At 35.3% G+C, this 22,101-nt stretch overlaps 2 protein-coding genes across 11 annotated transcripts in view; one reads left to right on the top strand and one right to left on the bottom strand.

Moving 5' to 3' along the window:
* The first annotated feature begins 43 nt into the window (after window positions 1-43).
* ankmy1 (ankyrin repeat and MYND domain containing 1) lies at window positions 44-14,433 on the top strand. Of its 3 annotated transcripts, XM_058760406.1 has the most exons (16): window positions 44-694; window positions 1,782-1,928; window positions 2,012-2,448; window positions 3,199-3,415; window positions 3,770-3,946; window positions 4,053-4,711; window positions 5,933-6,104; window positions 6,481-6,621; window positions 6,700-6,840; window positions 7,252-7,359; window positions 7,568-7,699; window positions 8,959-9,072; window positions 9,183-9,333; window positions 10,399-10,519; window positions 10,602-10,756; window positions 14,261-14,433. In XM_058760406.1, the coding sequence occupies exons 1-16, from the start codon at window positions 560-562 to the stop codon at window positions 14,410-14,412; spliced, it is 3,159 nt and encodes a 1,052-aa protein (XP_058616389.1). In that variant the 5' UTR covers window positions 44-559; the 3' UTR covers window positions 14,413-14,433. The 3 variants fall into 3 exon arrangements, 1 of the variants encoding a protein (XP_058616389.1); XR_009268340.1 differs by lacking the exon at window positions 14,261-14,433 and having other exon boundaries at window positions 10,406-10,519; window positions 10,602-10,739; XR_009268341.1 differs by lacking the exons at window positions 10,602-10,756; window positions 14,261-14,433 and having other exon boundaries at window positions 9,161-9,333.
* Window positions 14,434-16,271: 1,838 nt separating this feature from the next.
* gpc1a (glypican 1a) overlaps window positions 16,272-22,101 on the bottom strand; it is a 90,073-nt gene continuing 84,243 nt past the window's right edge. For 4 of the 8 annotated variants that reach the window (XM_058760404.1, XM_058760405.1, XM_058760403.1 and 1 more), the window contains exons 9-15: window positions 21,702-22,099; window positions 19,499-19,664; window positions 19,197-19,327; window positions 18,908-19,045; window positions 18,692-18,822; window positions 17,542-17,717; window positions 17,025-17,237 (exon numbers count right to left, since the gene is read on the bottom strand). In XM_058760404.1, the coding sequence (XP_058616387.1) occupies window positions 17,029-17,237; window positions 17,542-17,717; window positions 18,692-18,822; window positions 18,908-19,045; window positions 19,197-19,327; window positions 19,499-19,664; window positions 21,702-22,099 (1,349 nt within the window). In that variant the 3' untranslated portion in view covers window positions 17,025-17,028. Of the gene's footprint in view, window positions 17,238-17,541; window positions 17,718-18,691; window positions 18,823-18,907; window positions 19,046-19,196; window positions 19,328-19,498; window positions 19,665-21,701; window positions 22,100-22,101 lie in introns of all 8 variants that reach the window. The other 4 variants (XM_058760401.1, XM_058760399.1, XM_058760400.1 and 1 more) reach the window with 3 other exon arrangements.

Raw genomic sequence — 22,101 nt, 5'->3', positions numbered from 1 at the left:
TCAGCCACTTGTAATGTAGGCGCGTATTATGTGGCGCGCGCACGCGCTGCTTTGCTGGCTGCATACCTGACAGCCGTCAAAGAAGTCAAGAAAGCATAGATTAATTATGTTGTAAGTTATTTAAACAGACGTTATTATTATCAGTGTGTGTGGGCCTGTGAGAGAGAGAGAGCGAGAAAAAGCAGCTAGCGCGTGCCCCTGGGTCGTCGCGGTTGCCTAGTTGCGCTGTGTTTAACTACTACAGCAGGTCACTTGAAACACAAAAACAAACCAACGAGAGACACGTGTTTATTTGAAGAGGGTCGCCGGCCTTTGTCATGTATATTTTGTCATGAATAGACCATCTGGAGTACCAGTTATCTTACAGAGGAACCAGCTTAATTGCCTTTAATTTAATGAAGACTTTATTTTCGCTTGACAGATGCCTGCGCGCGGAAATTTACGACTGACTCGCGTCGTCATGGTAACCACCCGAAGTTAAACAGTAAAGTGTATTTCCTAGCGCACTTCTCTGTGTAAATAAGACTTTATGATATGAACTGAATAAGGATAAACGGTAATGTGGGGAAGGGATAGTTTTTGTAAAAGAAATGGACGTGGGATTCAGGAATGGCCGGATGGGTGTAAATATGAGGGGGATTTCGTGAATAACCTGAAGCATGGCACTGGTGTCTTCACATGGCCAAATGGAGAGGTATGTTTCACTTCACATGTAGCATTATATCATATAATGGTCTGCTGATTCCAAGATAAAGTTTTAAGTTGTGAACTCGTTCATAAGTGGGCATTGCTGCACAAACATATGATACGTTTGATGAACTATGTAATATTAAGTAGCTCATTTCGAAAACATCCAATATCACTATTCCACCTCCAAATATTCTAGCCTTCTGACAATTAAAACAAAACAAAACAAATCAACAAAAGAAAAACCGTGTCATAATTTTCACAGTGTATTGAATTTATATTAAATTATTTGTAACAAAAACACATTTAATTATTTCAAATACTATAAAAATATTTAGGTGTCTTTTTTTTTTTTTTTTGGTAATTGTTTTTGTCTATTTACTTTTATCTTTACAATTTTTCCATTCTTTGATTTTTAAATAATAAATAACATTATTATTTATTTGATTAAATAATAATGTTTATTGATAGAAAATTGTAAAAATTAATGAATGGAAATGAAAAGAAAATGTGCTCATAATATTTAGTTGTAGAAGTTATAAAGAAGTCATATAGGCTACTAGTTAGTTATATATACATATATGCATGTATGATTTTCAGGTCCTCTTTGTCTATTTAATTTTGTCTTTTTCATTTTTCCATTTTTAATTTTCAGTTTTCTAGAAATAAACATTAAATGCTAATTTTTCTTGATATAAAATTGCAAAATCAATGAATGGAAATTAATAGAAAATAAAAAAGCTATAATATTTGTAGTTTAAATAAAAAAATATATGTATGTATTTGTTTGATGATTTTCAGGCCTTTATTATGTAAAATTGCAAAATCAATGAATGGGAATGAATAGAAAATAAATAGGCTCAGATAATATTTAGTTGTAGTTGAGAAATAATAGATTTTTTTGTTTGTTTTTTTATTTATTTGCATGCCCTTTTTGTACCTTATTCATGGAAAGTGGCAGAAATGCAACCTTTGATTTGATTTTTTTGATTTTTTCAAAATATTTTTCAAAATTATTTTTATTGCTCCACTCTTTACTGTATACATTATCGAGTACTTTCCTCTTTGACACCAAATTGTCATGTTTTATTCAGTTCTATAAAGGTTCATTTTTTAAGGATTATCGGCATGGGAAAGGCATGTATTCCTGGCCTGATGGATCCAAATACACAGGAAAGTTGTATTTGAACCGAAAAGAGGGATACGGAGTACAAACTTTCCCAGATGGATCAACTTTTGAGGTGAATGATGTAGTTCACTAACAATAAGATCGTTTTCATCATATAATAGGTAATGAAACAAAATCTCTTCTACTCATCTGCAGGGTCTATATCATGCTGATGAGCGCTTCGGCCCTGGGGTCATGACATACCCTGATGGGCGGCAGGATGTGGGCCTTTGGCATAGAGAGAGGCTACTGCGACTCTGCACCACATTGGAGGGCGGCTTCAGTCTCGAGGACTTCCCAGAACACATGGCCAGACTGCCTAAGAAACATCTGAAACAACCTCAACTTCCTGTTGATGTGGAGTCAAGTAGAGACACAGATCAGGGTCTCTCTGAGGACGAGGACCGTTTCATCCTGCCTCCAAACATTGAGAGTTATTCCACAGATTCAGACCATCTGCCCGTCCCCAGGCGTCTACGCCAGGAACTGGACCTTCACTTTTTTGGTACGAGTGACATCATCACAGAGCAGAAGTCACTATCGACAGCCTTGCCGCTACAACAGCGCATGAATGCACACATTCAGAGACACAGGTAAGAAGATTGTTGCTTTGTAACCTGTACTGTTTACCAACATGGTTTATTTTATTTTATTTTGTTGTATTTTATAATTTAATTTAATTATTTTATTTTATTTATGAATACTGGCAATTAATTATAATTAAACCATATAATTATTAATTTGATGTAAATAAATAAGAATAATAATTTAATCTGCAAATTACTTGATTTCCAAAATAGTAGTTTACAAATAAATTATTATTATTATTATTATTATTAAGTTGATTTTAATTTTTAATTTTATAAATAAATAATTTTAATTAGTAAATAAATAATAATAATTTAATCTATAAAGTAGATACATTTTTTCAGAATGATGAAATTAGATTACAAATATTTTAAAAGGTCTATTATATTATTTTAATAAATGTATTAATATTGACAATGCACTGAAAAAAATAATTTATATGTAATTATATTAATTATTAACTATTTTTAGAGTAATTATACTTTATTATATTTGGCAGTATGGCCTTTCTGTCATAAATAGTAATCAATATTTGCCAAAAGATGGCATTTATTCTATTCTATTCTATTCTATTCTATTCTATTCTATTCTATTCTATTCTATTCTATTCTATTCTATTCTATTTTAAATACATTAATGTTAACAATGTTTATGAATATTTGCCTGACGATAGCATTTTATTTTATTTTAAATGTATAAATGTTAACAATTTTACTAATTAATTAACTAACTTACTTACTGACTTTCCCCTGTAGATTTGAGAAGGACAAATTAGACTGGGATGTCGCTGCAGTGCTGAATATGAACAGGACTCATTTCGGACCCAAAGGTCCCTTAGAGCTGAACTCAGAGAAACTGATCAAGGAAGCGTCACATGGTGAATGCAGGAATGTTTCCCGAATCCTCAGAGATGGAAAAGTCCATCCTGACGTGAGTGACGCACGGGGACATACGGCTCTCATAGCTGCCACGGTAAGCTACAGTTTTAGCATGATAAATCTAACAATCTAAAATGCTCATTGGCTTTTTGCTACAGTATGTGTTGTGTAGCTTTTACATCTTGGTATTTAATTTAATTAATTTATGTAAAAAAAAGCAATATATATATATATATATATATATATGCGCATGATTTTTTGTTGCATTATGTCTATTTTGTGACATAACGCTCTTTCTTTGAGCATTCTTGTCATAAAAATAGTGACTAATATTTGCCAGAAGGTGGCAGCATTGCTTTTTATTTTTCCCAGTTGTGAAGAAACATTGGATAAACAACAGGTTTCAGATCTTTAATAACAGTACACAATTTCTTGTATGTCTGTGTAGGTTAATAGTCATGATGATGTCATCCACACGCTGTTGGACAGCGGGGCCGATGTTAACAAGTTAAATGATGAAGGCATGTCTGCTCTGGCTGTCTGTCATGTCCTCTACTACCCACTTCAGTCTTTACATGAGACGCTGGCTGAGCGAGTGACACAGAATATCAGCCCAGAGCCACAGGTAATAATACAGAGAGGAAGTTTGGGATGTATTATGGGTATTTTGGTTTGCTTGTTTTTCTTCTTAGTTTCTTGCTCCTCCCTTTTTTCTGTCCGTTACGCTAAAGATCAAGCCTTTGGAAGACGTCTCCCATGAATCCTCTCCAGATCCAATGACAGGAACACCCAAAGATGAAAGCGGCCAAGAGACATTTGAGACACCAAGAGAAAGCAACCAAACTGACCAAAGTCTTGAACTAGAGAACCTCAGTAACTTGGAGAAACTTGAAGCTCAAGAGCAAATAAATGAGGACATAAATGAAGATGAGATACTTCTTCAGCCTGACCAACTAGAAGGCCTCAACAACTCTGAGGAAACTCAACTTCATCAAATCAATGAAAATATAGACCCAAACAAGGAGGTAGTTCTTCAACGTGAACATGAAGAAGACAAACCAACAGAAGAACCACATGTTATAATGTCAAGATCTATTCAAGTCTTTGATGATAAAATCCCAGTGGGTTCTGTATCGTGGCAAGAGAAGCAAGCAAAAACAGTCACTAACTCTGAGGAAGAGGTGACAAATCTGGAGACTGATGAAAACCTGGAGAGGAGCATCAGATCAGATGAACCTACTTTTGATTCTGCGTGTTCTATGGCTAGTTTTCATATTCACGTCACAGAGGAGATCCTGCAGAAGAGTGCTGAGATCCTGTGCCAGACAGGAACAGTGACTCCGACAGACACCCAGGAGACAGTCCGGAAAATTGCACTTCTTAAGACAGAGTTAGTAGATAAATTCCTGCTTTTTTTATTTATCTGGATCTCACAAATATATATCTAATATATATAGAATGAAAAAATAAATAAATTATATATATATATATATATATATATATATATATATATATATATATATTAGTGCTGTCAAATGATTAAAAAAGAATTAAAACTAATTAATTAATTAAATAAATAAAAATTCTGAAATTAATCGAGATTAATCCCACATAACAAGTTTTTAAATATACTTTTATATTGCAATAATTTCACATTGAACCTTAAAATTAATGTAGAAGCAACAAAGACATATTTTTATTATTCCTTTAATGGCTTCTTATTTTATGACTGAAGGCGAGTATCATTGATATCAACACTACTGATGTCTCTAGGAATTCGTTCTTTTTTTCCTAATATTTAGCCATTGAAATTACAGTATGATTGAGAGCTATTAATTTTAACAAAACATGTATTAGACTTTAAAAAATAACAACTTCTAATTTAAGTGAACGTAAAACAATCTTCACATAAACCCATCATAATAAATGTCATTTTTACCTGTGCCCTTCAACAAGTAGGAAATATACAGAAACTGAATAAAGTTATCAAACACTAAATTCAAAATTAAATATGGATGAATCCTTAAAGCGACAAAAGTTATTGATTTCCTCTGTTTTCTTTTGTTCTTTGATTAACAGACGTCACAGCAGCTGGGTTATTAGGTTATTTGGCTGTTAAGAGCTGCCGCTGCTGAATGTGATGTGGATCTGACACACATTCTCGTAGTTTCATTTGCGCTTTAATAGGAAATGATACAGGCTAAATAAAACTGTATTTGTACGTGAAATTGAAGAGCACGCGCTACAAGCACAGTATAACGGCTGACAGGACAGGAAAATTAGTTTTTACTGACATATGACCTGACAACATCTCATCTGACCACAATTCACTGTTGTTCTACTGAAGCTGCCTCGCCACTTGTACCGTTTCTGCACTCGTTTGACTCCCGGACACTGAGCTGAAGTAAAGTGCGCATCTAAAAATGTCTCCTTTTTGATGTGGTCGTAATTAAATGCAATGATTGACAGCACTAATATGTATATTTTCATTTCAGCAATGAGAATGAGATTGAAAACAATTGGCATGAAATATGATGGGAATGTTATTGTTTGGTCATGCTATTATTTGGAAAGTTGTTGCTTTGTAATTGGAGATTGTCTGGTCTGACAGACACAGGAATCGATGGACTACAATTAAGCTTCTGTTGGAGAGAGGAGCAGATCCGAACGCCTCTACCGTCCCTATGCCTATCATCTTCCTGGCTATCAAAGCTGCCCATGTCAAAGGCGTCCGGCGTCTATTGGAGTGTGGGGCTCGTACAGACATACCTCTACTTCCAGAGGTTAATTTAATAATTTAATTTAATTTAATTTAATTTAATTTAATTTAATTTAATTTAATTTAATTTAATTTAATTTAATTTAATTTAATTTAATTTAATTTAATTTAATTTTTTAAATGCACAAATATTGACAACCTTGTAATCTTTCATTAAGCTAATAAAACTAATAATTGAATCTTCAAAGATAAATTTAATTAATATTAGTAATGCGTAAATATTGACAATACATTTAAAATGACAGTATAAAATAATAATATAATACAAATATTTAAAAAGATTCTTACTGGCCAACTACTAATCACAAAATTTTAATAAAACATTGACTGTAAGATATCTATTTGGTCATTTTTATTTCTTCTTTTTGTGTTCATGTCAGCAAAAGGGTCTGTATCCTCTTCACATAGCAGTGGGTTTATCTGGAGCAGAGGGTCCTGAAATCACAGAGCTCCTCCTGCACGCCCTGGCGGATCCTGACGTCAAAGCTCAGGATGCCCATGAATTCTATGAGCTTGATAAGGTCTGAGTAAAAGTTTTGTATAAATATATTGCATCACAAATTTATAATATCGCTAATCAAAAAAACATAAACCCTCAGGGCACATTTGAGCCCTTTAAGAATCAGCTTCTCATTGCCTCTGGACCCCTGGCTAAATTCAGCGAAGCCCCTATTGAACTTCCTCAGGAAGTCGGGAGGACACCACTACATGTGGCTTGCCAAAGACACAGCGATTATACAGTAAGAATACAGTATATACACTGAAACAACATGATACTCGTAGAAAAAAATAAGTACAATTTATTAAATAATTTTATAGCTTTTAATTTGCATGTGATTTTATTATTACCATATAATTATTAACTGAAAAGCAGTGTGCCGATATGTGACGGCGTTGCGTTACGTGCGTCCCGAGTTCGAATCCCACCCCCTTCTCTCTCCCACTTCGCTTCCTGTCTTCTCTACACTGTCCAATCATAATAAAGGCAAAAAGCACCAACAATATATCTTTAAAAAATACACTGCTAATTAAAAACTACTAGATTATTAGATAAAGTAATATTTTAAAAAGAAATGCATAAAATGTAATTTTTTTAATGGAGTATTCAATTAAATGAATTATAATAATAAAAAGCCTTATTTTTCTATCAGAATGCTAGAGATGTGGTGGCGCTTCTCCTTTCTCATAACGCAAACCCCAACGATGTGTGGAGTGGCCATTCACCCCTATCTCTGGCCATCGCGAGCGGGAACGACCTTGTATGTAATCATTTTTGACATCACTTCTGCCGACTGAATCATTTGTAGTGCTGCTATTTGCAAGGAATCATCTTTTATGGCGTAATTAAATACTGTCTATTCAAAGGCACAGAATGAATGTGGAATAATAAGTCATTACTGAAGGATGAGGGTGAGAACTCTATGGCATTGCATGGACGTGCTGTGTATATTAACGCTGTTTTCCCAGGCTGTGGATGAACTGCTTGCTGGAGGGGCTGATCCTAATCTTCATCTCACTCGTCATGTGGGCAGTGCTCTCTGTGCCCTTGCCAACATCAGCTACTACCGTGGGCCACGTCCACGCAACCAAGTCAAGCTGGTGATCTTCTTCAACTAATTATCCTACGTAGTCCCATGGGAAAATACGTGACCGTGCATATGTGAAATATATTTCTGCAATGTTGCTCTGTAGTTGCACTATGCATTGCAAAATAAAAGTCAAAATATACATTTAAATTTAGTTAGGCTTAGGGGAAATGCGTGTTTGTTGATTTTACTGAATCATTGAGTACAGATTTATAGAAATGTATTTTACAACAATAATACTAATAATTTTATTCCATATATTCTATAAAATATATAATAATAGTTCTAAAATAATATCAATAATATTTAAAATAAATGAAAACAATGATTTTATAATTTTGGATATATGGAATATTTGAACATTAATATATTAATTAAAATATATACATATAAATCAAAATAATTTTGAGCAATCATCCTAAATTATTATATAAATAGAAAGAATAGGTTTAAAAGGTAGTTTTATTTAAAAAAATATTTGTTCTATTTATATATAAAATAATATATTCAATCATATATATATATATATATATATATATATATATATATATATATATATATATATGTAATAATAATAGATAATATTATAAAACAGTAAAAATAATTATTTATATATTTTATTTTAATAGAATTGATGTAATACTACATTAAGCTTTTAAAGCATCATCTGTATCATCAGTGTCACTCAGTAGAAACTGGAAATGGTGTCAGAAATTAAACAGATTGGGGCAAAAACGGCACCAAACGTGACAAATGTCAGTGGAATTCCAAATAAGACACTAAAATTGCCCTTTAAGGAATTACTTTTTGGTATTTGTAACATTTATTGAAATGACTTATTCTGATAATTCAAATCAAGAATGAGGAATGAGAATTTAATTAATTGATTCAATTTAACTATTTTACATAAAAGGGACACACCCTGTTTTTTTAATAAGGTTAGAAAAAATATTTAAAGAAATGATGAAACAAATGACATTTTTAAAAATTTTAATAAAAATATTTTATTTATTTTTATTTGATCTGTAGATAGAAATCAAAATAATAAAACAGTCATTTCACTGATACAAGGCCATGTTATGCATTTAATGTTTTGCAGAAAGCATATGCCCATTCTTGTTTTTCTTCACAATATCAGGTTGAATTATCAGTCAACTCATGTTCAGGATCAATTTAGCACCTCAGAGGCTTGTCAATCAAGTAAATAGAGAAAAATAAATATAGTTATTTCTAATCACTGCTCTCTCTTTCTTTCTGTTTCACTTGGTTAAGCTGGAGAAGTTGATCAAAGCGGGCGCTGACATCCTCATGCCTGTCGTGGTGGGTGAGGGTCGCAGGTGCACTGTGGGAACAGTCGTGGATTATGCGCACTGCGCATTCCAACAGGTGCAGCTTTTCATCACCAGTTCATCCTGTGTTCCAGATCATCTGAAATCTCATTTATCACCTCAACCAATTATGCTCCGCTCACCAGACCGGTTCCGCTTTCCCACCAGAACCAGCGCATGGCCCACACCCCATACCATGCCCTCAACAAGCATGAGAGACAAGCCTATAACGCCCGCCGGCAGTTGCTAGGCCTTATGGGAGATCTGCTGAGACAGGCAGTGATGAGAATGGAGAAGGAACGGAGCCAAGATGTACTCGGTGAGACTGGCTGATCGTTTCTATAAATGTGCAGTGCTTTATGGATTTTGTCTCACTGCCACCAAGGTTTCTGCAACCGTTCGAAGGAGTTTGTGTCCTATCGATTGAAATCACAGGGTGCTAATTTGTGTGTTTTTCTGTTGTTTGAGGTGTCAGTCCCACAGAGAAGTTTGTATCTACCAGATAAAGTATTATTAATATTATTATTACTTTTAGTAGTAGTAGTAGTATTTATAATAATTCGATAAAGTATAAAATTAATCATTTTTTTTTAGAAACATCAACCTAAATTATTTATTAATTGATCTTATGTTTTTTTTTTTTTTTTTATATAAATTTATCATAAATATACTTATTGTTTTATATAATAATTAAGATGGATTTTTCTAAATGTTCTTAATGAATATTATACAATAAATAATTCTATATAAATAAAATAAAATAAATAAAATATATATGTATAATTAGTGCTGGGCAACGATTAATCGCAAATAATCGTAATCCAATAGGTCAAACTCAATCTGACATAATGACATCATCACATGGAGGAGCTGATTGGTTCTTTTTGTATCAGCAGCCAATGAGCTTGCTGCTCAACACTCAAATACTTGGCTAGTGCTTATTGTAGCAGTTGCAGCGGGCTTCAGAAACCCTCCACCTCCCCCAGCTCCACCTGTATAGATCTATACGGGATAATTCATGTATGCTATATGGGGGTTATTTCATATGTTATATGTGCAGCAGTAGTATTTCTTACATGCTCACAGCAGCATGTTGTGGATGTATTGACAGTAGCAAGTCGGTACTTGTTCTGCCGCAGATCTATTCCGCCAAGACCAAACACATTAACATTTCCATGTACATTACCATGCCATTTCTTTCATGAGAGCTGTCATGATAGAAATTTAATAAAATAAAGAGATTTAATAGAACATTATTTGGAGACAGGCCTGATTTTTATGCTTATTACAGCATCATCTGTATTTAACAAACAAAACTCACTTCAAGTGTCACTCAGTTGACGAATCACTTGGTTGCTAATTTGTGTTTTATCTGTTGTTTGAGGTGTCAGTCCTACAGAGAAGCTTCTATATCCTGGATCAGGAGCGACATCGAGTCTGCTGAGCTCTCCTGAGGAGAACATCAGGACTTCCTTTAATAAACGCATCAGTCAGAGAGTGCGGAGGTACTTAATAAAGCACAGTGTTGCGGACCAAAGTGTTTTTTTGTGCTGTTTGTGTTAATTGTGTCTGTGGTTTTGATTTCAGAAAGCCTCGCTTCAAATATTGCTATGAGTGTGGCCGTTCGGTGGGTGTGCAGCTGTCGGCCTGTAGCCGCTGTCGCGAGGTCTTCTACTGTAGCAAGACCTGCAAAACCAAAGCGTGGGACGAACGCCACAGAGATGAGTGTGTCCGTGCGCCAGGTTAGTACTAAGTCTCAACCGACTTTTAATACACCTACCCAAAGCACATTATTTAGTGAACTTGACTTTGCTCTTGTTTTCCAGTATAAAACATAATTAGAACAAGACGCATGTAAATTGCGCAAGACAATAAAATACATTATTGATGTAGTCTTGCATGATTTTTTGATTGGCAGAATGTGCTAAGTAATTATGTAAATTAGGAAATAATTCTGTAAATAAAAATGATTTACCTGTAATTAATTAAAGCCTTAAAAATGAATCCTTGAAACAAGGTCAATTGCATAAGATAATTGTTTTTAGAGAATATAATGTTCTTTAAAATGTATTTTAATATTTTTTTTATATTATTTTTATAACCTTTGGGGTAAATATTGACACTACATATCAAACGTTTAGAATAATTATAATTTTTAGAATGATTTCTAAAGGATCATGTGGCTCTGAAGACTTGAGTAATGCTGAAAATTCACCTTTGCATCAAAGGAATGAATTACATTTTAAAATATATTCAAATGTAAAACAGTTGTTTTAAAATGTAATATTATTTTACAACATTACTGTTTTGCTGTATTCTTGTTTAAATAAATGTAACCTCGGTGAGTGTAAGACTTTTCTTTCAAAAACTTTAAGAAAATCGTTATTATTTCAAAATTTTGGTTGGCAGAGTGTCTCTTCATTTATTAATTTTAATACATTTTAGAAATTTTGCTTAAAGGGGTCATATGACGTTGCTAAAAAGAGCATTATTTTGTGTATTTGGTGTAATGCAATGTGTTTATGTGGTTTAAGGTTAAAAAAACACATTATTTTCCACATACTGTACATTATTGTTGCTCCTCTATGCTCCGCCTTTCTGAAACACGTCAATTTTTACAAAGCTCATCATTCTGAGAAGCGAGGTGTGCTCTGATTGGCCAGCTATCCAGTGCGTTGTGATTGGTCAAATACCTCAAGCATGTGATGGAAATGTTTCGCCCCTTACCGTATTGTGATGACATGTCCTGGCGCGATGACACAAAAACAATAAAACCCATTACAAACAAGGCATTTGTTGCATCCAGTGGGGACATAATTACTGATTATAATGACTTGTACTGTCTTTTTACGCGTCGTGTTGCATCGCGCCGCGTAAACATTACCATGTCTGCATTTGTGATTGGAGAAACGACAAACAACAAGCACTACTCCACACAGCTCAAAACTCGCGTTTGAATAGTCAGTGGCAAATTCTTTAAATATGAAAACATACTTTGCTGTGAGTCAGAAGCGCCAGACTGTCCTTGCAAAGTTGGAATTGCCCCACTTTATAGAAACAGTCTTTGAGCACAGCTGGCATTGTAGGCTACTCTACCAGGTTCAGGAAATAGTCCTCCGTAAAATGCGCTGCACACACTCTAATATTTGGGTTGAACTGTTCTGGAACAGTGTTGTAAATACAACTTAACCACTGATTTGTAGTTGTGTCCTCTTTTGGAAGTAATTTCGCTTTCACAATGAAACACAGCGTCTCCACGACATGGTGCCGGTGGCAGCAACAATTCGACAGCGAGAATAAAAGTCACGCCCTCTTTCTTTGCGTATACATTTGAGCGGTGTTATGCAAATCTTCCCACACAGTGACGTAGACATGTGGGGGCGTGTTTAAATGAGTCGTTTTAGGAGGGCGTGGATAAGTTTTATAAAGAATATCTCTTTGGGTTTGAAACTTTAATCTTTGCAACTTCAGGGATTTTATCTATTCATGAACAGCTTGTAACACTCCAAAGAGAAAGGACAACTTGAAATCGCATCATATGACCCCTTTAATTAAAAAAGAACAAATAACAATCCATCCCTTAAACTTTCTGCCATGAAATGCGCCTGAATTAATCATTTTAAAACAAATAAATTACTTTACTTTTGCTGCATTGTATTATTTTAAATCACATAGAAGCTTTGTATGCACTATATGAAGCAGACTCTGACAATCAGTTGTGTAGTGTGTGAGCAGAGGATTTGTTTTTAAAACTGACAGAAGATTTAAAGTATGAAATGAGAAATGACCCCCTCCTGCAGCGGTCCGTTCCTGTGAGAATATACTGTCAAGATCTAGTCTCCAGTAACAACAGTGTTATTTAAGAAGTGTTTGTGAGATAAAGGCCACACTTCTAGAACAAATGAGGCCAGATCTGAGCACTGGAGAATCACGCAGAAGGTTCAGCAGGGCATCGAGAAACCTGGCAGGACCTGATTGCTGTATATTTAGGGTGTTCACAGTGTGCTTTTCTCTGGAGGATTTGTCTAGCTAATGTTTCGACATAAAATGTAGGTCCAAACAATTCTTTATGGCCACCAAACTACATATATATACATACACACATATATATATATATACATACATATATATATACATATATATATATATATATATAATATATATATATATATATATACACATATATATATACACATATATATATATATATATATATATATATATATATATATACATATATATATATATATATATATATATATATATTGTATTTATATAGTTAAATACAATTATATAATTAAAATAAATTTAAAATAGTAATACCTGCCAAGGAAAAATTTTTCAACTTGATGTCCTAAAATTAAAATTAAAACTGAAATGAAAATTAATAAAAACTATGTAAACATATTTAAATCTAAATTTAGTAAAAAAAATAATTAAAAAGGGGGATACTAAAACTTTAACAAACAATGAAAACAACAAATATTAATAAAAACTGTAATAGTATCTAAAATTACACTGATAGGTGCAAATGAGACATGTACAAAATTGCTATCATATTAAAATATAATACACTACCGTTCAAAAGTTTGGGGTCAGTAAGATTTTTAATGTCTTTTAAAAAAATCTCACCCAGCCTTCATTTATTTAATCAAAAATACAGTAATAAAAATAGTAATATTGTGAAATAATACATTTTGAACTAAAAAGGTTCTCTATTTGAATACATTTTATATTTTAATTTTTTTCAGCATCATTACTCCAGTCTTAAGTGACACATGATCCTTCAGAAATCATTCTAACATGCTGATTTATTGTTATCAATGTTGAAAAAAGTTGTGCTGCATAATATTTTTTTAGAAATAGAAAAAAAATTCAGATTTTTTTTTTAAAGATTTTTTGATGAATAAAAAGCTCAAAATAACAGCATTTATTTAAAATGAAAGAAATCTTTTGTAACATTAGGTGCAAACAAATTTGTAATTATAGATGTATTTTAAAAAAATATACCCTAAACGTTTGAACAATGTTTATATACACTGATACTTGCTGATATTTAATTATTTTTGCATGAAAATTTGTATTATTTTTTTTAAATCTCTCGACAAAAATGACTTTATCAGTTGTCAATTTATTCGGCATCTATTGGAAGTGTAATCTCAAACTGGTTAAATATCAGTTGATTAATTGAACAGAATGTCAGTTTATTAAAATGAACTAATGCATAATGTTTTGTGTTTTCACAGCGGTCAGTGGAGAAAGCAGCAGAGATAAATGTGCATCTATTGGACCATGTTCACCTCTGTCCACCAAAGACGCTAAAGGCAAGATCTTCCACCTGAGCGAGACCCCAGAAATACAAGAATATGATCTGAATGAAAATTACAGCTTTATTTAGAACATGTTACAAAGGCCTGCTAAACCTAAGCTGTGTAAAAGGTTCTGGCTTCACAACATTTTTGAGACTAAAAGACATGAGCAAGTTCAAGGTCTGGTAGAAATAAATAGAACTTACTTAAAAACACAGACAACATCTATTTTGTTTGAACAACTGTGCATGTTTATTACGTAAAACAGACCAAATTTACAAATTCATACCTCAAATAAAATGCTAGTGCTGAAATATAACAAAATCAAATGTTCCATAAGACACATCTCTGCCTCTCTCGAATGAGCGTGTGCTCAGTCTGTCACTGTCATGTGAAACACATTACGCTTGTGTTTGAGCCCTTCTCAATGTCCATTCATTGAGTCATGCGATCGACTAAGAGTATACAATGTGCTTTTCATTTATACCGGACAACCGAGTACAAAAACGAACCTTCCTGTGACAGAGATCGTACACTACATCATGTACATTCTCAACTGCGTTTACATTCCACAACTTTTTACATTTCGCATCTGACAAAACCAGGTCCTTGTGGATTCAGCTCTAGTTAAAGGAACGAATAATCAGAAACGTGAAGATCCTTTGACACCTTTAAATGCAACATTTAGGAACTAGATGTTGATATTGTGCAAGACATTTTGTAGGAATGTTTTTTTTTTTTTTTGTCTGATCAAAAGTTCAGAAATATCGTAAATCTGAATCAGCTCCTTGGAAGTGTTTTAAAACATCATTGCCACAAGTTTAATTAATTACATTGCTCTGGAATCAAAATCGTAAATTGTCGTTATGCCTTATGAGCTTTTATTAAAAGTGACAGTTTTTATTTTAAAAGTACATTCTGTAAATGACTGCTTCCCATTGGCTTTGGCTATAATGAAATTCCATTCAAGGCAAATCATATCATTCAAGGCTGACACATGCTTCTATTTAACTTGTCATCGGTGCTGAAAGTACTCCAGAAGTGACATTACGAATATGAATTTGCACTCCTCTGAGCAATAACACAGCCATGAGTTTCCAAATGCAAGTTAAGGGTTTGCATCGGGGTGGGTGAAGCAAATATTTTGTGCATTCGTGTCCTTTGGACGCTTATTATTCTACGTTTACATTTCAAGAAAAGAGAATCTCATGTCCGGGTCATTTTTCACACCAACATCAGAGAAAAAATATTTTGCATTAAAAATAAAGCCTATTTTGGGGGGCTTAAGTGTTTTTTTTTTTTTTGTATTCTAATGTGCAAAGTTCTCATGAAATTTTCATTAATGTAAATTTAAAAATTCTCATTTTAATGAAAAGCACCCTATTTGGACACAATATTAAAAAACAGTATAAATGAAATAATAATAATAATAATAATTTTTATTATTATTATAAAATACCATGATGGATTCATGTGTATTATATGTAAAATAAATGATTTGCCTCATGATGCTTCTGCCCAAAATCTAAATTAAATCCATGAAACGTAACCCCTAGTCTCAGCCTCAGACGTCCACAGAACGCCGGCTAAACGTCTGATACATATGGCACACAAAAGTGGAGTTTGAAGTCGTCGTCGGATTGGTTGAATTATACAGGAATTCCGGGAAATGTGTGTGTTGCATTCTTTAACGTTCCACCTGGAAACAAAGATGCCGTGACACCAAACCCCCTCACGAAAGAAGAAAGCTGTCGTGTTTACAACTGTAACGACAAACACTTGAAAAAAAATGCTGGATTTTCAAAAGTATGTGAAATATTTAAAGTTTGCGGCATAGAATCTTTCAAATACATCAGAGAGTTTACTGTTATTGTGGTGACATTTCCACGCCCTGAAACGTGATGCTGAACGAAACAAACGAAAAAAAAAAAAAAAAAAACAGCAAAATAATTGCTTTTTTCTTTTGATGTTGGTGTGAAAAAATTGACATTTTCTAACCCTTTTTTGTGAAATTCATCCATTATTGCAGCTTGCTATCATACAAAGTAATTGCAGACTAAACCAATGAATCACAGTAAAAAAAGAAAAAGAAAAACACCATTACATAATTCCTCAGATAATCAGCAATTTCGTATTTCAATTCATGTCCATGCCATAGTTCATACATTTTGTAATCTAAAAGGGATCAGACTTATGTAGTGTTTTGTAATTATGTCTGTCTGTGAAATATTTAAGACAAAAAGAACAGTTGTGCAAAGACAAACTTGCGTAACTCAAGCATGGTGAAATGAAACACGAGGTGACTTGGTGACTGTGTAACTTTAAGAGCAAATAACTAAGTCGTTTAGGTGGCTGAGAATCTCGTATTGTAAATCTAAACCAGAATTGTTCCCATCCAGTTCATCTTTTTACATTCAAAGGTAAAAAAGCAAGATGTAAATTGATGTAACAAGTCAGCATTTTAAATCTGACATATATTACAAAACATAAAAATACACATAAACAAAATTCCTTTTCCGCCTATTCTCATGTCATATTCCAGAGGAATTAAAATGTCCATTCACTCAAAAGGTTTCTTTTTTTATCTTTTGGCAACATTTAAGCTCACCTTTTCTCATTTTTCTCTATTCTTTTTCTTTTGAAACATTCCTTGTCCTATCCCAAATTTCCTGACCCAGATCCCAAAGTTCGATTTAGCATCTCCATTATCGTCTCAGCAGTAGAGTCGCGAGTAACAGAACCAGTAAGATGACAGAAGGCTGAATCTGGTTCCCGGATCCTTTGACTCTTTTGTTTTCAGGGCCATGGGCGTAGAGTTTGGGCCTGTCTGTTTTCGGACCAAAAACCGGAGGTCTACCTCGGACACAGAGGTGGTCCGCACACATGCCGCTTCCTGAGCCACTGAAATCATCACCTAGAGACACATTATTGAAAAAACATGATGATTACTTTGGTGCAAAAAAGGTCACAGAAGTAATGGTTGCCATGCAGTATCTAATTTACATGAAATTGCAGCATAACACAGGCAAAACCATCCAGCCCTAGAATGGTGCTAAATTTCGCATCATTGAGCTTGATTCATGTAACAGTAGTAAAACAAAATTAACTAGTGAATTGACTCAATTCTGATTGATGCTGAATGATATACACAAATTTGTTCTTGATTCATGAAGCCTATTGTATGATCATGTCTTTTAGTTAGCTCTTTAGCATCTTACTTGTATCTTGGAAATCTACATCATTGCCATCGAGGGCGTTTTTCAGGCGGTTTGACATGATCTTCAGCAGCATGATCTGTTGACGTATAGTCCTGTCAGGCTTGGTGATGTCGATCTCCACCTCTGGGTTATTAATCTGATTGGCCAGCCCGTCACCCATGACATCTGGCAGGTAACTGCAGAAAAATCAATTTTCCAGAACCATTTCAATCACGCACATTTTGTAGCACAATAGCTCTTGTATTGCATTTTTCACAATTAATGAACTTACGCTGGAATAAAACCCAGGCTTGTACATCAGTAATACAAACTCGATTATAGAGAGTCATGCTATGCAAAACTTGTGGTTTTTAGCACATTTCTAAGGTGCTGTGATTGGTTTTTAGCATGTTGCAAAAGAGTTTGATTGGTTTTTAATGCATTGCTATGTGGTTGCTAGGGTATAGGTCTAGGTATAGGTGGTTGCAATGCAGTGGTTTTAGCAGTTAGTATATTGTGATGGCATTCTGAGTGGTTTGCTATGTGGTTGCTAGGGTGTTTTAGCTCCATGTCGCCAAGTAGTCTTTAGATTTGGTCCAAGTCCCTCCTTAAATGTCTGTAGGGTTTTTATTCGTTGTCTGTATATGGACCATAATTATAAGCAATAGTATTAAGGATGCTTGCGTTAGCAAACACCACTAATCCCATACCAGTATGCATTAATTACCCCATGAGATTGCTAGTTTGATTATATAAAGCTAATAGGTATTAATGATGATGACTAAAAATAAAGTTTTCTTGGCTGTACTTACTTAAATATTCTCACATAAATGAAGATAAACCTCATCCAGTGATTAATCACTAATGATGACTTTGGGCAATGGGAGTTCAGGTCTGTGGCAGTGATACCTAAACAATCAATTTAATGACTTTGGCTGCAAAAAGAGGGACGGATGCAGTTTTCAGAAGTCTGCCAGCACTAACCATGAGTAACGATCTATAAATTAATGTGTGTTCATCCCAAAAGTCATCCATCAAAAACCTTGCACATCTATTTAGCTTTGAAAAGTGCGTAAATTTATTACATAAACATTTACCACAAATTACACATGCTGACCAGCTAAATGGACACCTTTCATCTTAGAATTGATTTGCCCTAAAGATGTAATACCTTGCTTTGGTGATGCCATTCCAACATTTGTCACCGTTGGTTGAAGATGCCGTTTTACCACTGCACAGGGCCGAGGGGAGTTGGATCCAGTAAAACTGCATTTCCTTCAGTTTACTGGACACGTCTGTGACCTGGGAATTGCACACACACTTCAGTAACATTGTATAAAACTCAGAAAAGTTGGCCCAAAGTGGACACTGCCACACATGCACACACCTGCACCTCCAGTCTGGCTGCAGATTTTGGGATGGGTTTGTATTCCAGGGCAGTAACTGTGCTTGCTTTCTTTTTCGGCTCCTCAGATATTGAACTTGGTGTTCCTTCCTCACCACGGTCCCCACAGGCCTTGAAAACCTGAAACACAACACAAACTTAGTTGTGTATAGTTGGATAAACGGTCCTTATGTGATCAATAAATCTTTAAACTGTTTAAACTGACACCTCACATCTGAATCCAACCCACTCGTGCAAGTTTAAAATAGATGCTTAATTTCAATGTCCTAACCTTGCTGGTATAGATCTCCATGTTCTCCTGCATGGTGAGAACAGCCTCTGAGATTCTCACAGGAATTGAATAGATCACCGTGTCCATACTGGGCTCGGCACCAAAACTGGAGGCCACCTGTAGCATGGTTTCTGATTGAGGAAAATAGAGCGTGTGAATAAATGATCAGTGTCAAGTAAGCTTCATGTCTGAAACCGAAATATTTAGCAAAGTGACAGCACTACCCAGTGGGATGCAACAAAAACAGAAATCAAGCAACCAACAAAAGAGTAAGAGTTTGAGGGCTAATATCTCTGCTTTACCTATAAGGCTCTGCCACTCAGTGTCCAAGTCAGCCTGATTAGCCAGGCAGCCCTTCATGACATTCTTGCAGTAATTGATGCAAGGCTTGACTGATCCCAGACCTCGGCAATGAGGGCAGTACACCAGTTTCATAATGGCACGATTACACTCCAGGCTCAAAGGAACCTGTGGGAAAAGTGACCATTAGGCATTTATCCATGAGTTAACACTATTGTGAGCAAAGCAATTAACACAGCATCGCTTCGGAAGAACTGTTCCTGTAATAAAAGCACTGCAAGTCCTTTTAGCGTCAGCTGAACAAGTTTGTTATCATTTTCCATGGATGTTGATGAAGCTAGTTTGATTTTATTTATTGTCTCCAGCTAAGCATGTTATCTGCATGTGGATTCAGGTCATCTGTTATATAAGAAAAACTTTGAAGTAACTTTAAAGTCTTTTGGGAAAGGTAAGTTTGGAAGGTAGAGTAATCATGCATTAGCCAAAGGCAACTTCAGTTTAATCGTTTTACTGCGACCGTACGTGAACCTGCTGCTTATGCTACGAATGCAAACAGCTACTAAATGCATTCATGTTTAATGCTAATCCCTCGCAATGTGCCATACAGTGGATTCAGCTTTTACATATGTTAACATAAAACCACTTAAACAAGACGCGCAATATTCCAAACTGATATATTCCCAAAATCAGCAAGAATTTAGGTCTGCTTAGCAGGAATCTCCCGAGAGTTTGGCACCAGGAGACTGAATCCAATTCTGTAAGAAATCCCTTAAAGAATGGAGAGGTACCATTGTGCCCTACTTTCATTTGTCAAAGCAGCAGGGAGTTCTAAGGAATGGTAGGGTAGCCACTAAGGACTTGGACTAATTTTCCTTGTGTGGGTTTGGGGCAAACATCTTTGAGAATGCTGCCGTGTAGTCATTTGTCTTTATGTCATGGATCCAGTATTGATGAATTTGGGAGTTTCTGTTGATTGACTTTCTAGGCAACTAGGGCAGGTACTGTAACTGCTTCCTTTCAGTGCAACCAGACCACCTACAAAGAGTATGGCATTAAAGGATATGCATGGTTTTATTTAAGCCACATATAAAAGTCTTTGGTGTCCTTGGGCTCTCTCAATTGCACAGTATTACACCATGGAACAATTCATTCATTGATGCATTGAAGAGTTTTTCCCATCACCGTATGACTCTAATGTCAAATACACCTGTGTCTAGGAGAATACACACTTCATTTCCAAGGCAACACCCTACAGCGGAACCCAAGGATCATTATAAGGAGATCTAACGCAAGATTCTTGAAAAATACCAGTCAGGGCAAAGATATAATTCGTACAAAATACACCTTGAAGCACTGTGAGGGTTGTCATTACAAAGGTGAGAAAATATGGACCAACTGCGCATCTGCAAAGAATTGAAGTTTTGCCAGAACTGGTTGTCTGGGCAAGATGATGTTGGCAATGCTAAAGAGTTACAGTTCCACATGACATAGATGGGAGAAACTGTCGTGGGGCAACAATAGCACTTCAAAAGCAAAAACATTTCATAAATCTGGCTTGTAAAGAAGGGGGAAGAAGGTAGTCTTTATCACTTGGCTGGTATTTGCCTAAAAGGCATGTCAGTGACTCAATGACTTGGAGGAGAATCCTTGGTCTGATGAAACCTTAACGGAACTTTAAGACTTTGATGTGAAGCGCTATGTTTGGTGCAAAATATAACCCAGGAACTCACACTGGAATACTCATTTGGAAATATCAATGTTAGTAGAATTTCTGGAGCTAAATATGCTATGATCTGCAAGAACATTGAGGATTAACATTGAGGATAACAAGACAAAGATGTAAAAGACACATGGTGAGTCTTAAAATCAAGAAAATGAGACCTCAGTTCAGTTGAGCACCATTGAGCATCAAGGCCTCAATGCTGGTATGGACTGAAAATATTGCCAAAGGTGGTCTTACCAAGTGTACACTCTAGGGGTTTTATTTATAACTTATTTAGTAGAATGCTTGTTTTTAACTTTCATGCACGAATGCTACCAGTCACCCTTGAGCACCCTGGGATTAATTGCCTTGCTCAAGGGTGATACGGTCTTGGCACGCGGCATGTTTCTTGTGGTGAACAAACCAGCTACCTTCCCTTAGCAGCCCTGAGCCTTAACCACTACATCACACCCATCATAAAAAAGAAAACTAATCCACTGTACCTGAGACACCTTCCGTACAATCTCTCCAGCCACATTAAGGCCCTGGACGAATGCCCGAGCAGCGATGAATGCCCGCACCAGCTTGAACTTCAGTTCCCGTGGAGCATCTCCAAAAGGACGCAGGGTTTCAGTCTGCTTGGAGGCACACTCCAGGAAGTCGTCAGAGAGCAGGGAGGCAGTCTCGGGGTCAGACGCCTTCAAAAGACGCTCCAGGAGCCTCATCCAGAACTCATCCAAGACCTCCTCAAGGTTCAGGGAGGCACCGCTGTAATATCGACGCAGGTCGGCATAAAGGTCACGAAACACTCCCGCATTGGGTCGGTACAGATCCCCCAAAGCGGCCAAAAAGGCCTCCTCCAACCACCGCTCAGAGCCATTTAGGAGTTCCAGGAAATATGCT

This window comes from Onychostoma macrolepis, chromosome 22 (assembly GCF_012432095.1).
Source record: "Onychostoma macrolepis isolate SWU-2019 chromosome 22, ASM1243209v1, whole genome shotgun sequence".
Lineage (NCBI taxonomy): Eukaryota > Metazoa > Chordata > Actinopteri > Cypriniformes > Cyprinidae > Onychostoma > Onychostoma macrolepis.
The sequence above is the reverse complement of the archived record's forward strand: the minus strand, read 5'-3'. Positions and strand labels throughout refer to the sequence as shown.